Source organism: Anser anser (assembly GCF_964211835.1).
Source record: "Anser anser genome assembly, chromosome: 6".
In the NCBI taxonomy this organism is placed as follows: Eukaryota; Metazoa; Chordata; class Aves; order Anseriformes; family Anatidae; genus Anser; species Anser anser.
Window position 1 is genome coordinate 15,454,781 of NC_139726.1, and position 15,307 is coordinate 15,470,087.

General features: G+C 40.9%; 1 protein-coding gene across 2 annotated transcripts in view; it reads right to left on the minus strand.

Annotated features, from left to right (window-relative positions):
- The window catches only part of ADCY5 (adenylate cyclase 5), a 221,056-nt gene that overhangs the window by 34,697 nt on the left and 171,052 nt on the right, over window positions 1-15,307 (minus strand). For both annotated transcript variants that reach the window (XM_083841338.1, XM_083841339.1), the window contains exons 8-9: window positions 14,939-15,079; window positions 1,690-1,712 (exon numbers count right to left, since the gene is read on the minus strand). In XM_083841338.1, the coding sequence (XP_083697464.1) occupies window positions 1,690-1,712; window positions 14,939-15,079 (164 nt within the window). The remainder of the gene's footprint in view (window positions 1-1,689; window positions 1,713-14,938; window positions 15,080-15,307) is intronic.

The window sequence follows — 15,307 nt, forward strand, 5'->3', positions numbered from 1 at the left end:
ATGGCAAAAAGCCTGCAATCTGTACCACAAAATGGGGTCACACTGAATCAGCACTGGTAAATACAGAGTAATCCTTTCCAGCGCTTAACTATTGGCCATAACAGCTCAAGTAACCTTTGCAAACTGCAGGATGGAGGAGAGACATGACAGTCCTTGGAGCACCTGTGGAGGTGTCATTCCTCTCTTGCTGAGTGACTCATCTGTGGGCCAACACTGAGGCAGGGGAATTTATGATCTCTTGCACAAACTATAAGGATAGATCCTATTTCATGAGGAATACTTAAAATTTCTGTATTCCTAAGGATTATTTTTTTGTAATCTGTTAGATCTTTTCTCTCCAAGGTATACCTAATACCAACTGAGTTCACAGCAGATATGGATGTAAGACTCTCCCTAGGCACCTTGTACCACCGGCAAAACATCCCAGGGCGCACAGAGCTAAATGTTACTAAATTGAGTTTGCAGTGAAGGGCAAGGGAAGGAGAGAATGATTCCTATCACACACAGTATCACAGATTTCTAGGTTGGAAGAGACCTCAAGATCATCGAGTCCAACCTCCAACCTAACACTAAGTACTCCACTAAACCATATCGCTAAGCTCTACATCTAAACGTCTTTTAAAGACCTCCAGGGATGGTGACTCCACCACCTTCCTGGGCAGCCTATTCCAATGCTTAATAACCCTTTCGGGGTTATTAAGCTACCCTAGTATTGCCATGTTCAATCTTATCACATCCCTTTCCTTTTATGGAGTTGCTATCAGTGCTCTGCCATCATAATCTGAATTTTCCCAAAGGTAGATGAATTAGGACCCACAGAAGCATTCAGCTGACCCAGTGGACAGAGAGCTGCTGAGTCCTGACTGGCAGCCTGAGAAACACGATAAGGAGCAAGAGCAACATCTTTCAGCCATCAGTCTCCTTTACTGTCACCTGTCTCACCCTGAGCAAGCTTACATTAATGCCATTCAGTAGAAATGAATGTGAAATCATTACAGATACCTTCACTACAAGCAATCTTTTTGTTACTTTCAACTACGGAAGTTAGAAAATGACCTTTTTTTCTCCAAAAGTATTTTTTTACAACAAAACACCACTCCTGTTAAATTATCTTTGCCATTTTTTAAAGTTCTGTACAAAAAAATGAAAATGCTGCTGTTATATGTTTGCATTTTAGAGCATGAAAGTATGAATTTGCCCTTTAAAATAAGCTGTCATTTCTGAGTTTATTTTTATATGTAGAAATAAGTAATATGTAATAATTAGACATATATATATATATGAAACAGGAACTATATATGCCATTTAATAGATAAATAATTTGTTTTTACTGGAGACATTCAGTATTTTTAGACATCCTGTACATGAAGACTTTGTTCTTGGGATATTGTCAAAACAGCAAATACTAAAGGATGGTGGGTGGTGGCAGGGCAAGAGCAGCAAAAGTGTTTCGATCACAAATGCCAGTTAGAACCACACAAATGAATAAATGTTATGAGGCAGTGGCAGCTCTGAATCCACAGTCAAACCCATGTCCTCAGACTGGCTGTCCCTCCAGGAGAAGCCACTGGGGAGTCCAGGCATTATTCTTGGCTGCTGGGCATTAATTTTTGTCCTTTTTAATATGAGGAAAAAAAACCACACAATCTGCAAACATTAACAGAATATGACAGAAGTAAATTTGCTTACTTGTCCTTGGGGTCCTCAAAACCCTGAAAGAAAGGAAAAGGATACAATGGTTAGGAAACAGACTGACCTTAAGAACACAAAGTATGCCTGAGAACGGCATTTTGGAGAGGAGTTTTTAGTGTTCACTTGTTAGCCATGGATGGAGAGCCTTACCAACCCATGGCAATGTTTTGTGCTGCCATGTCGTCAGGCAGACAGAACAGTTTTAGACAAAATGCATGGCCTCAGATATAAATTAATGGAAGTGAAGATGAGGGGAATGCTTCATCTGACTGCTGGCACACATTATTTGAGAGACAAAACTCAGGCTTGATAACATGGGACAACTATTTCATTCAACAGAATTGCACCTTTTTGTGTCGGGACTCGGCTAAGGGAGCTGGATGCATTTTGCTTTTCATTTCTTCAGTAGGAACCTTAAGGGGTCTCCTTCCATCTCCCCTCACTGCATGTACACACAAAATGTGTTTTCCTGAATAAGACTGCAGGAATTATTTATAATTTTTGCAATAGCCCAAATGCTCATAATTCCTTCAGGGCCACCTGAACTGAGCAAGTGTGTGTATTTAAAGGTCACTCATAGTTTAAGTGGCTGGAAGGCCTCAGAGAAAAATACCTATGGAGGCTCAGTTTTACATGTTTAGCATTATCATACCTAATAGACCCATGCCATGAAAATGGATATTTTGCATGGGCTGAGACAAAATCTGCCCTTTGATATCTTGCCTTAAATTTAAGTGAATTTAAGAAAAGTTGTATATTTAACACGCAGGGTCAAATACACAGGCATGGGATTTGTACCTTGTGTTCCAAAACATAAAACAAATGTAGCTGGGAGATATGTAACATTCCTTTTGTTTTCCTCCCTGAGACCTCAGGCCCGAACCGCTCAGAGCATGTGAAGATGTTCCAGCTGCTGGACCTGCACCTCTCCCACGCTGGGGGGAGCAAACTGAGGTTTGTCCTGACGGTGCATAACTGCAAGTAAAACCATTTGGGCAGACGTTTTTGTGCAGCTGCCTTCTCTGACACCATCAGAAACAAGAACATCAACCTCTCCATAAAGGAGAACAGATTTTGCCCTTGCAACGAGTTAGTGCTGTGGCATTATGGCGACGGGCAGAAATAAATCCAACAATGTCCCTGAATGACATCAGCTTGGCAAGGGGTAAAAAATGGCTCTGGTCCCTAAGGTCAACAAGCAGGACTGCGATTCACTGAGACCAATGCCCATTTTTACATCCTCAGTTTCAAATGAAAACCACATTTCGAAATAGAAACTGCAACTCCAACTTAACCCTTCTGAAATTCAGCTGAAGGAAGTCTCTCAGTCCCGCATACTAACCACCAGTGGATTAAAGTGCAGTGGGAAGAAGGAAACAGTAATGTTGATTCAACGTTAGCATGTGCACTTATCCAAGCCAAACAAAACATGTACTTTTGATTTCACATTAAACAGTGATGAAGGGATCATTCAACTTTTTGTTGTGTCTTTTTTTTTTCTTAATCGTTTTACTGTTGTCTGAATATCTGATTTATTTATTTATTTATCCTCTAAGCGATGCTGTAACACGGTGCCAAAAACAAAAGCTCACTGATTAATCATGGAGACGAAATGCTCAGTAATTTGTCCGGTGTCATAGCCAGTTAGGCTGAAAAAAATAAGAAAATCATCAGATGATGGATAGCTACCAGCCAACAAACGAGGGGGAGAGAACTGATGTGGAAACAGACAGTACTTGCTTATTAGATAGCCATCAAGTTCACATTTTCTAGCTTATCCACATGGGAACTGGATGACTGACTGCAGTCGGAGCGTCCCCTAAAATGGTCTGATTTTCATGGACAGCTAAGAAACTGTTCATCCTACTGGAGCCCTGAAACTAGATACAGATCTCAAACTCCTGCCTTCTAGGTGCATACGTTTGAGGATACAGGCCAACGGGTCAATTTACAAAGAAACCTCAGCAAACTTATTCTCAAAAAATGCCAATATTTCACAATATCTCAAGTATGAAAATACATGTAGGCTGTATGTTTAGCTGGTTATTTATATGAGTGATCACTTAATCAACATTAATTTAATTCTCCCATGCTTCTTTCTGCCAGCAAAACTGTTGAAAGGAAAGTTTCTAAAATAACACAAATAATTGATCTAGTTCTTCAATTTAAAATACTAAATTATGCTTGAAAGTTGGAAGCTTGCAAGTTACTCAAGCTGGCAGCTCAAACAAAATTGGTATTTCAAAACTAAAAACTCACAATAAGCATATTTCAGGTAAAGCAAAAGAGAAAAAGGAAAAGATTATTATATTTTCTTTCCTGGATCTTCATCTAACAAGGCTAAATATTTAAGAGTGACTTGAACTTTAATTAGAGAGAATCAGCTTAAAATTAAATGTAATAGGAACCTCTTTAAGTTAAGCAAATTAAATGATTCACTTCAAATGTTCCCATTTCATGAGAAAGTCTCTTTGAGCAGAATTTCCAAAAATGGAATTGCTATGCAGAAAGGTCTGCAAGATTATTTTAGGAAGAAAAAAAAAAACAACAAAAAGCAAAAACTAAAAAACATAAAAACCAAAAAAACACCACAGCTTCTTAAAAACTGATATTTTATTACGGGAGATCTTTTTTATTTGCATTGAAACACTTTGCTAGGATACAGCAAAAAAATGTCTCAAGCATCTGGTTTTGACCAAGGAATTTTTTCCCTGTCCACTGAAGCATCAGTCTCTCAACTGCACACTAAGAATCCTTTTAAGCGGAGGAGATATCGCACACACAGCATCATGCTGCTCGTGTGTTTCGGGTTGGGAAGGAAATTTCCCCCTGGGCTCTGGTTAATGTGTTTGTACCTCCTCCTGCTTTGTGGGCATGCTTGGTCCATAAGAATCATTTGAAAATAGTCACTTAAATTATTTCCTTCCCCTTGCAAGAGGCTTGGGCACTAATGGCACACTGGTCTTTTCTCTTTTCCACAGCTAACAAACAGTTTTATTTCTTGATGTCTTGGATGCTTTGCTCCAATTAAAGTCCTTTAGCTTAGCATAGGGCTGCTTGCATGAATTGGAATGGTCTGTTATACACAGGATTTGCACTAAGCATAGTCAATCTTGCAATTGAAATCTTGCAATCTTGAAATATGGGCTACATGGATTTGTCTTTGTTCCTAAGAATTAACACACTCATGGTATAGTAGAAAAATGACCACAAATCACAAGTTCCTCAAGACAGGCAAAGCAGCACAGACACTAGGTACAGCTTTCCTCCCCTTCCCATCCTGCACGGCCGGCCATGCTCATACCATTGGTTTGCCTCCACTGCTGGAATAATTCCCCCGACCTTGCTCAGGTATCTCTGCATGGAGCTCCATCACATGTGCAGAAACATCTCCATGTGAAGGAGCTCAAGCAGGAAAGTAAAATAATGGGGGTCGCTGCTGCAAGCAGCCCTGACCTCTTCTGTCTGTGCTGCTGCTGGAGGCTGGGCAGCTGTGCTGGGCAGTGCTGTGCCCAGCCTGTGCGGGTATGGAGCAGGCTTTGAGCTCACCAAGGGTATGCCAAGATTGGCATTTCTGCACACACATACAGGGAAACCTGAATGCCCAGGAAAAATAGACAATAAATATCAGGTGCCTACCATTTAGGAGAGAGGGAGTAAGAGGGTAGGAAGAGAAGAAGCCAATTCCTGGAGTAAAGTATGTAAATCTCCCCTTGATTGCTCATGGACCTGTGCCCAGCAAGCTGAACCAGTGCCGATGGCTTTCCAGGGTGCTATGAAGAAAAGGCTGGGAACTGTCAGCAGGAATGAAAATGGCAATAGTGGTGATGGCTTCAAGAATCAGACAGATGTGAGTTCACAGGAGTTCAGGAATAGCTCCACAACCATGGTGATGGAGTAGCCCTTGTTAAGGCCAGAATTCCTTTTCTCTAGAAGGAAACCTAAGGCATGAGATGGGTCTTATCACAGTGCCATGCTAATGGACTTCTGTATATAGGATCTCATGCAATTTTTATTCAATGACATTTTAAATGTCCCTGATACTGGAATTTTTCCCCTTCCCCCAGGAGGCTGCATTATTCTGCCATTAGATTGCAAATGTAAAGGTAAAAGCATTTAATAAGTGCTCTGAGACTATGACAGTTGTCTTTCTGAATTCAGGAATATTAACCCAATCTTAGCTGAATCAGCTCCCTCACAGGCAATAGTACCTACCAATGAACAGCCCTGCTCTTTCTTCTCTTCTACATGGGATTCTTAAAAAACAAACATTTTATGGCAGGTCAGGTGGCTCTGAATTTACAAGCACTTGCTTTTAATGACCATCCTCAGTGGGAGTAGACGTGCAGAAGGAAAAAAAGAGGGAATGTTATATTACTGCATCTGTCCCAAAGGTCTACAATTTTATGAGGGACATTTTATGAATATCTATTGCACTAAAAGCTCATGTGACTTCTATCTCTCTGCTTGACTTCTAAATTAACTAAGCCCTTTTCTTTGAAGATTAATACAGATTCCTTAAATAGGATGATAAAGTGTTTGTCAAAGCCATGACAAGCTGACTGCTATACCATAATGCTTCGAATCAAGAACCATTAGAAATAATAATTCTAACTTTGAGAACATTAGCTGTAATTATTAACATATTGTAAATATGCAAAGAGAAGTGGAATAGACTTTACATCCTTTTAACTTTTCATTTAGCTCCAAAAATAAGATAGTAGAGGGGCTGATGAGCTCTATGACCTTCTTAATGGCAACGTAGTTGGATTGCATGGATTCCACCTTAAAAGCTTTGTTGGCAACTCCAGCAAAGATCGTAAGGGCAAAAATGTCAGAGAAACTAATTTTGCTTGCCCTTTGCTCATCTCTAGCACAAAGACCCAAATAAATGGGACTTACATGATTTTAAAGCAGAAATCAAAAGAACTTTAGACTTATGGTCAAGAAGGTTAGGGACAAATTGAGGTTTGTAAGAGGTCAGGCCAAATTACAAATCACAGGTGCTTCACAGTGACAGTGACCATAGAAAACACAAAAGGAGACAGACAGGCACGGAGTGGATGTAGTTAAAAACAAACCTGGTATGGCTCTGCTGCAAAACTAATTATTCACCTCTGTTTTCAGTACTGTTTTACATTCTGCCTTTGTCCCTGTGGTCAACAAGGCAAGGCTAGGAAGACAGATGCTGTTAGGTGTAAGTGCAGAAACAAAACTGAAGGACTTTAAAGCACTCAAGCCAGAAATAATGCAATTTCTATACCTGAGTCCAGAAAGAACTGGCACATAAAATACACAGTCTGATGGGAAGGGTATTTAACAAGCGTCTAAGTGCAGAACAACAAACTGGCACAAAACCAGTTTATGAAACAGATATGATGAGTGTGTCTGCTATAACTGGAACATAGACTAATGAGTACTGAAAAGGAAAGCTGAAGTGCTCCCTTTCTGCATCCCACCCCACTTGATAAATAGACTTTCATTCCTCTGCACTGCTCACAGATGGTGAAACACTTCACTTTGTTCTGCTGAAGATGATTTGGTACACAGCCCATGGCAGTCGGACTGGACCTGACCAACTGCATGGATTTATTTGTCCCATCAGATTTAAACTCTCTAGAACATAAATTGTAGCTTTGAAATAGGTTTTCCCACCTTAACTTTAATCAACTTCTGGCTCTGAACTCACACCTTGGAGAAGTGCAGGTTGCTCACACTTTCCAGTTTTGTGTCTGAATCCAAATTTCTACAGGTCAAGGATACATTTTCAAGTGAAATGGTACATGGTTCTGTGCCTCACTTGTGAGCAGTTACCATGCCTTGCAAGACAGAAAAGACATAAAAATAGGTAGTCGTAGAAATGCTCTGACTTAGTTCCTGGCTCCTTAATCTCTGTCCTTTCATCTCTACACTCCAAATGATGACAAACAACAAAAACCTACAGAAATTACTGTTGAATAGCCTTCTAATCAGATGCACAGACATAGACAAACCATATCCAAACATAACCAGCCTTAACCAAAGTCACCCACCGGTGCCAACCATATCTGCTCACCACCTCTGAACATCAGACCCAAAGCTGCTGACCTGCCACAACTTCATCTCCAATGTCCACCTGTGCTGAGCTGCCACTAACTTCAGAGGAAGTGTTCCTTGCATAAATAGAAATCAGTATCTTTCTTTCTGCAGGCTTAATTTAGCAGGACTGAAAGACTGAATGACTCTTTTCAGTAGTGTCTTGACCCAAGCTGCCTTTTCCTGTATGATTACAGTTTACTCTAGAACAGGGTACATGATGGTGGGAAAATAATCAGTGCAAGACTTCCATGCAAATATTAAACTCTACCTAAATTTTACAAATGCAGCTGCAGATCAGCTGTTGCAGATTGCTGACTCTTACCCCTCTTTAAAAAAAATTAATCAGGGACGATTGCAAGCCCTGATCAACTGGAATAAAATTTAAGTTTGCAGACGAGGACACAAAACTGTACAAAGCCTCTGACAACTTGAGCAATGTACAATGCTTTATATGGCTCCCACTCATTTATGTGAGATCACACGGAACATTTGAATCAGACAAATCCTCTTTTCAGAAGTGCCAAAGCAATTATACAGCATAACTGTGGGATAGGATTCCTCCCCTTGCTGTTTGTCAGCTATCTAAACATATTGGCTATAGAAAACCCAGACTAGATTAACAATTTCCTCCAGGTCTGTAGCAGTGGATGGGGATTACAGCACAGTGGATTGCATGAGAGTTTCTCCCTACTTGATTACAGGAGTTTGCGGGGTTCTGAATATTACAATAGCAGCAAAAAAATAGTGGGTCAAATTCTCCATTGGGTGCCCTCGTCCAACTCTGCTGACGTCAATGTTGCTGTTACCAGATTTAGCAGATGATTGCTGGAAAAGAGGATAATAGTGACCCCGAGCTAAATGAAAACCTTTAGAAGGAGGGCGAGCCCTGTGTGCCTCATTCATGGAGTCAAATGCACTTCTCTTTGATGGGGCTGCACTACTGACCGAGGAAAACTTGCCCCACTGACTTTTGTTTTACATTTTTGATCGTTTCTGATGTTTAATCAATATACTTGGCACAAAACCAGGTATAGTGTTTTTTCCTCTGATGCACCTGTTTCCCAATTTTCATTTCCAAGTAACAAGAAAACCTATTGTAAGGGCAACCTGGGGACAACAAAGGGTGGAAGTGAGCTGTATTTGTGATTCAACATGCAGAGAGCTGCTTGGCTTAAGACAGGGTGAATAGTACAAAAAAAATATATTTTATGCTTGAGTGACCAGGCTTGTAGACAAGTGTTGCTTCATTAGAAAGTAAACGCCACACAAGCAGTCAAGTATCGTGCAGGAGACTGCACAGAGCTCTGGATGGTGCCACGAGGCATCAGGCCGTGCCCACCTCAAAGCAGAGCTTGTTCTTTACTGCTCCAGCCATTCCCAGGATGCACTTTTTAACCTCGCCTCACATTTTTAACATCTGCATGCAGTCATGTTTCCCACACATTGCATAAACTCTATTCAATTTCACTTCTGTTTTACTTTGTAACTAGCGCTGAGCTCATACACGATTTCATTGCAAATTAAATGCTTCATAAGTCTTACGCAGGCTCATGACAGAAACATGCTCAGACTGAAATCAGCATCGCTGATCTTCAGGGTTTCCTCTTTCTGTTCCTAAACTTCCTGATGTTAGACCTTTCCACCAGCTGAAAAAATAAAAGGAAATCTGCCAGGCACCTACAGCCAGGCTCAGGAATCCCATTAGCACTCTGCTCTTGTTGGATTACAAGGACTCAGAGGTACCTGTTTCTGAAGCAAACCTTCCCACTGGCATGTATCAGTGGAACAAGCTAAGCTGCTTGGCCATGCCAGCCAGCATAAAATAAATACAACAGCTGTGTGACAGAACCAACATCAGGGCTTTGCATGGCTGACCAGACCTCGAGGCACAACTAATGCTTCTGGTTTTGGGAAGCCAGACAGTGTTTGGCTGTGGCAGTCTTAGCTGGCCGACTTGCCACCTGTGTTGGGGGCGCTCCCCCAACTGGGAGGATGAAGTGCTGATCTCTGCCGACTGGGACAGATGATCCGTACCGAAATGGATGCTTGATAAAAGATGAGACCAATTCTGAGGTAAGAATCATATGGCTGAAGTACCTGGGCAAATCTTACAGCCCTGGGTAACCCTAACAAGATGATGCACTCAGTTTGCCAGGGTTTCTACTGGACCCTCCTGTGCTGTTGCAGAGGAGGCAAAACTCCTGCCAGGACACAAGGAGAGCAGCTCTGGCTGTAAGGCCTCTAAAATGACCCATGTCTTCCGGGCAGCATGAGTAAAACCTCAGCAGGAGTATGGGGCTCAGTGCAGGCACTGCCTGCTATCCATGAAATGGCGAGTGCTCAGAGGGGAACAAGAATACAGAAAAAGTAACTACAAAGAGGAGAAAATTAAACTGGTCTCTATCTACCATGAATAGCCTATACAGCACCATGTTTTAAAACTAAAGTGAGGGAATCTGAAGTGAAAGATCAAGAAAAATAATCAAACCATTGACAAGGATGCTCAGCACAACTGTGGGATTTCCATTCTTTCAGGTTTTTAAACAAGGGCTGTGGAAATATTTGTCAGAAATGTGGGTATAGCTGGCTCCTGTCCAAAGATGGAGATAGATGCCTCAAAGGTTGGTGCAGCCTAGACCGGAAACTTCATAAAATATTTAAATGTATCTTCTATTCTTTATGCCCTATGAAGTCTCATTCTTATTTCATATATCAATATTGATTTTTCTTGTTGTTTTTGTATTTGTAAAATGCTTTATGACCCTCCAGACTGAAAAGCCTTGAAGGAAATAAAATGTTTTCAGCAAAACCAGGAGTTTCACAAGCTCCTTATACAGTCTATTCTTTGTATCTACGTTTTTTCTTAACTTAGATCTTCCTTGCAACCAATTAAGATGACTATTTTTCATCCTGTACTTTGCAGACATGGAGAATATATCCTGTCCCTACAAGCAAGCCTTCATGTATCTGAAGACTTTTGTTCCTCCTCAGTGTTCTCCTTTCTAGACTAAACAAACCTAACGCTTCAGACTTCAGCCCTTCCGCACAGGTCATACTGCTGAAACTCTCCTCATTTGTAATTCTCTCCACTGGACTATCTCCAGTTCATCCACATTCTCCTACAGGATTGTAATCCCAAACTGCACGTGGGTTTCCAGCTATGGCCTTACTAACACTGAGGAGAATCATTTGTCATCTAGAACAGCCCTGTCATTTTGGAAGGTATTGATATTTGCCTTTTGATCATTGTTTACAACAAACCTCTTTCAATTTACAGTCTACTACAATCCCCATTGTTTTCTTTTTTTACATAGTTTTGTATTGCTGATGAAAACTGAGGCACAAGCATTATTTCCAGAAGTCTAAAATTCATCAATATTTATAAAAGCATTCTGAGGTCTATACTGGGAAAAGCAAAGTATTTCTTAGTAACATATAAATATTGTTATAGCTATAAATATACCTGTGCACTCAAATGCTTTGAAGTCAGCTTATTTCTCAACATTTTGCAATTACAAACTGGGCCAGAGAAACAGTGGGGAACACGAGGCTGGTGTAGGGAGATTTGTGGGAGCTCTGTTCCCCTGCGTACAACACGAACAGCGCAGAAGGGGCAACCCTGGTGCCTCCTGCGTGCTGCCTCCCTGGAGGCTCTGCGGGGCAAGAGAGCCACTGCCCAGTGATGGAAGGGGAAAGAGAGATCTGGGAGCAAACCAGGGCATCGGGAGATGGAGAGGCTGCTGGCAAAGAGAGGATGAGCTCGCACTGCTGCAACCTCAGCTGACTTGGGCACCAGCTACCTAGGGTAGGACTAGGGAAATAAGTCCAGTTTTCCAGAATGGTTTAGATTATTGCTGCGTGGACATGTGTTTGATATTTTCTGCTATTTATATGTGTGTGCGAGTGCCTGGATAAAGTCCTGTGTGCCCAGGGGAACAACTGAAGTCAGCTGGACCCAGCAGAGGTTAAGCTCCAAGCCATAACACAGAGAGAAGCAGGGGCCAACGGCGGGGTGCCCACCCCTGAACCCTGCCAGACCCCACCTCGGTGTGATGCCGTGCCCATGCCCACTCTCGGCAGCATGTCAAAATGCCATGACAAAAGAGGGGGAAAAAAAGGAGCAGGCAGCTACCTTTGATGTGAATCTGTCTCCTCCCAAACTAGTAATAAATCCTCAGAGTACCGAGAACTAGCAGAGCCAGTGTTCAAAGGAAAGAAAGAAAGACAAAATAACTCTGTTTTCTTTTAAATAAAACAGATCCCTCCCCAAAATGCTATTCAGGGAACTTTAATATTCTCTTTTGGGGAATTCTAAGTAGTACCACAGAAAACTGACTCTCTTTTTTTTTTTTTCCTGGAAATATGGTTGCCTTCATAATGCAACGTTCTAAGTCTTGTGGCAAAAAATTACGTCCTTTGTAACCATCCATTTTATTCCCTATACACAAATGTATGTATATTGACGTATCAATATAACGTAACTGCACATCACAGCAACATCACCCTGCACCTGACAGAGTACTAGCTCACGGCCACTCTTACAAACACTTGTTTTGATATTACAGGGCTAAGGAGCTCCAGGTTTTAAAGTGGAAGGCAATGCTGCACTGCTTGCCTTTGGCTTACTGCTTTGACTAACTCAGCCTTGCATGCCCATGGTTTTCGAGAGACAAGGCTACGTATAATGACATACAAGAGGGCTGGGGGGTAGGTGGGTGAAGCGGAACAACGAGAACATTTTCAGGAGCTTTGAAAGCTGGTGCGGCTTTCTGAGATCAATGACATGTCATCCCAGAGGAGGGCTGAATAAAGCCTTTGTAGTTCTGCTCCCCTTCTGTCTGTCTGTATTCTGTACTTCTAAGCAGGCAGCTTGCAGTGTGCATGTGCATGGAGACAGTGTGCACTGTGCATGCATTTAAGCACACGCAGCATCCACATAAGACAATGTTAGAGGTGGCATACAAATAAAGTACTGTGCAAAGCTGTGTGGTGCAAGGAAATGCTTATTTATATCAAAAGTTAACAGAGAGAGAGAGAAAGAGTTGAGAGAGGAGAAGAAGAAATTGCTCCTCTGATATAATCAATAAGATGTCCATCTAGCAGATATTAAAATGGTCTCTAGTCCACAGAGAGCAGCATGTTTTTGTTTTGACTAAAGCAGCTCAGAGATACAGCAGTGGGAAATACTGTAAATAATAGATTTTAAAAAACGTTCCGCAAGAACAACAGAAAGTTTAGCTGAAAATAAGTAATAATACATCTGAAACAGGTTTAAATTGGTTTTCAGAAAATAGCATGACACAAACAACACAGACAAAATCAGCCTTTCAAAAGAGAGCTTGCTACAAGAGGCAGTACAGAAGCAGATTGAGTGGAAAAGACTTTCTGAGCTGCTGAATTTATAAAAAGGTAAATACCGTTACAAGAAAGGTTCAAAATAAGAAGAAGACGAAAAAAAAAAAGTGAATCCTTTCCTCTTAAAAGTGAAGGGCAGTGAAGTTTTTAGGACTCGGCTTGGTATTTCAATAAATAATTATGTTTTTCCAACGGAACAACCAGCTAGACACGGCAAACTGTAATTAACACCAAGAAGCATAATACCATTTGGCATGCTTACACCTTGTTTCTGAACAGGAGGATGCAAGAACTCCTTAAAAGCTATTCAAAGAAACTTATAATTATGTGCTAGGGTGATTAGGCTCTTCTAATAATGTGATGCCTATTGAGCGCAACCTATTGAAAAGCCCACATAAAAAATGCACAGTTCCACAGATCTGTACGCTTATGTCAGAAACCCTAATTTGAAGATCTGAAAAATGAAAGAAATATTACTATGGAGATTAAGAAATTTAGTTTAGCACTGTAAAATAATATTATGATTGAATAATATTAGCACCAACTATTAATAAATCTGCCAGCATTTCCCATTATAAGACACCATATGCAGTTGCCTTTAGCTATGCCAAAAATTTTAAGCTGTGTTTGTGAGCATCATGTTAAAAAGGTCTGTAAGCCTTTGGTGACCTGTAGCAAAACTTTGACTTTGGGCAACAAATATACACTTCTGACTGTGTACGAAGGGCCAAAACAGCAGGATGAACTCTTTGCAGAAGGACTTTTAGTCATGCCCATATGAACCACAGAGGGAACACAAAAAAATCCCCAAACTATTCCAAGAGCTGGATATGCAGCTGTATATCAGGTATACAGAATGACTAACAGAATGTGGTTTGCAGTCCTCAAACAGCTTTGACATTACCAATCTGACAGACATATCCACGTGTAACCAAGGTAAATATATTTTAATTTTGTCCTAAATTACCCTGACATAGAACGTTAAAAGGAATTCATTTGTTTAAGACTTCATCTAAAGATTAGTAAGCTCATAGAACAATCTGCATACCCATGTAAACTATTACATAGGTGCTAAATACTTTTATTATTATTAATAGCCTTCTTTATAATAGAAACTCTCTTTTATTCGTCTTTATTGCAGACAACAAAGATATCATCTCTAACTTTGTGTAAAATAAGCCACAAAAGTGCTCTCAGCCCAATTGTGTTGGTAACTGGCTATCGTTCATTTTAATTTAGAAGGAATTAAGGGTATAATTATGAAATGAAGATTCCTGATACCTTAGGCCAATTAATCCATGTACATTATAACATATTCTCGAGAGCTAAATGCAGTGGCATGATTCCTGGAGACTCACGAGCATACGCTGGCACATAGCTTAGAGAAGGTGAACAGCATCTGCCTCTTATAATCAAAATAAGGAACCTTTGCAGGTGATGAAGTCTGTTATGAACTAATAGAAATGTATGTCATCTACCGTTTGAATACTTGGGTTACTGAGCCATTTTTGTAGCTAATCACATCTTCTCAAACAGCCTGGATGAGTTTTGAGAACGGGGGACAAGTCAGACAAAAGAGCCTTCTTTGTGCCATTCAGCCTCCCTTCTACTTCCAAACAACCCTGCACCTCATCTCACAATCACTCACCTCCGGATGTACCAATTATTATTACTTCTGTAGTCAAAAAAGAATTTACTTCCCCCATTTGGAAAATGCCCCGAGGGCTGCAAAAACCTTCAGACAAAGCAGGGAGGGTTATATAATGCTGTATCGAGAAGAAAAGACATTAATGTCCATAAAGCAAGGCATTACCATTCTCTTCATCTCCTTGGAGACCTGGTGAGCGCCGAGGTGGTTATAAAAGGGCCTGTCGACACCCCAGTGTGGTGGGTTATGGCTGATGGAGTTAGTGCGCTGGCGGTTCATCTTGGCTATTGTGGCTTTCTCATCTTTCTGAAATACAAACGAGAGAGAAATGCAGACGAAATTTTGAAACGTGTACAAGGCAGTCATCCTCCAAATACCTCTCCCTTCTGACCTCTCATGCTAGCTGTTGGTTTTGCACCTTGAACTCTGTGAAATGGCTGCTGATCATGAGCAGGCCCAGCTCAATATTTCTTTTTCCCCATGTACAACCATGTGGCGAAAATTTTTAGAATACTTACCTTAAATGGAGCCCAT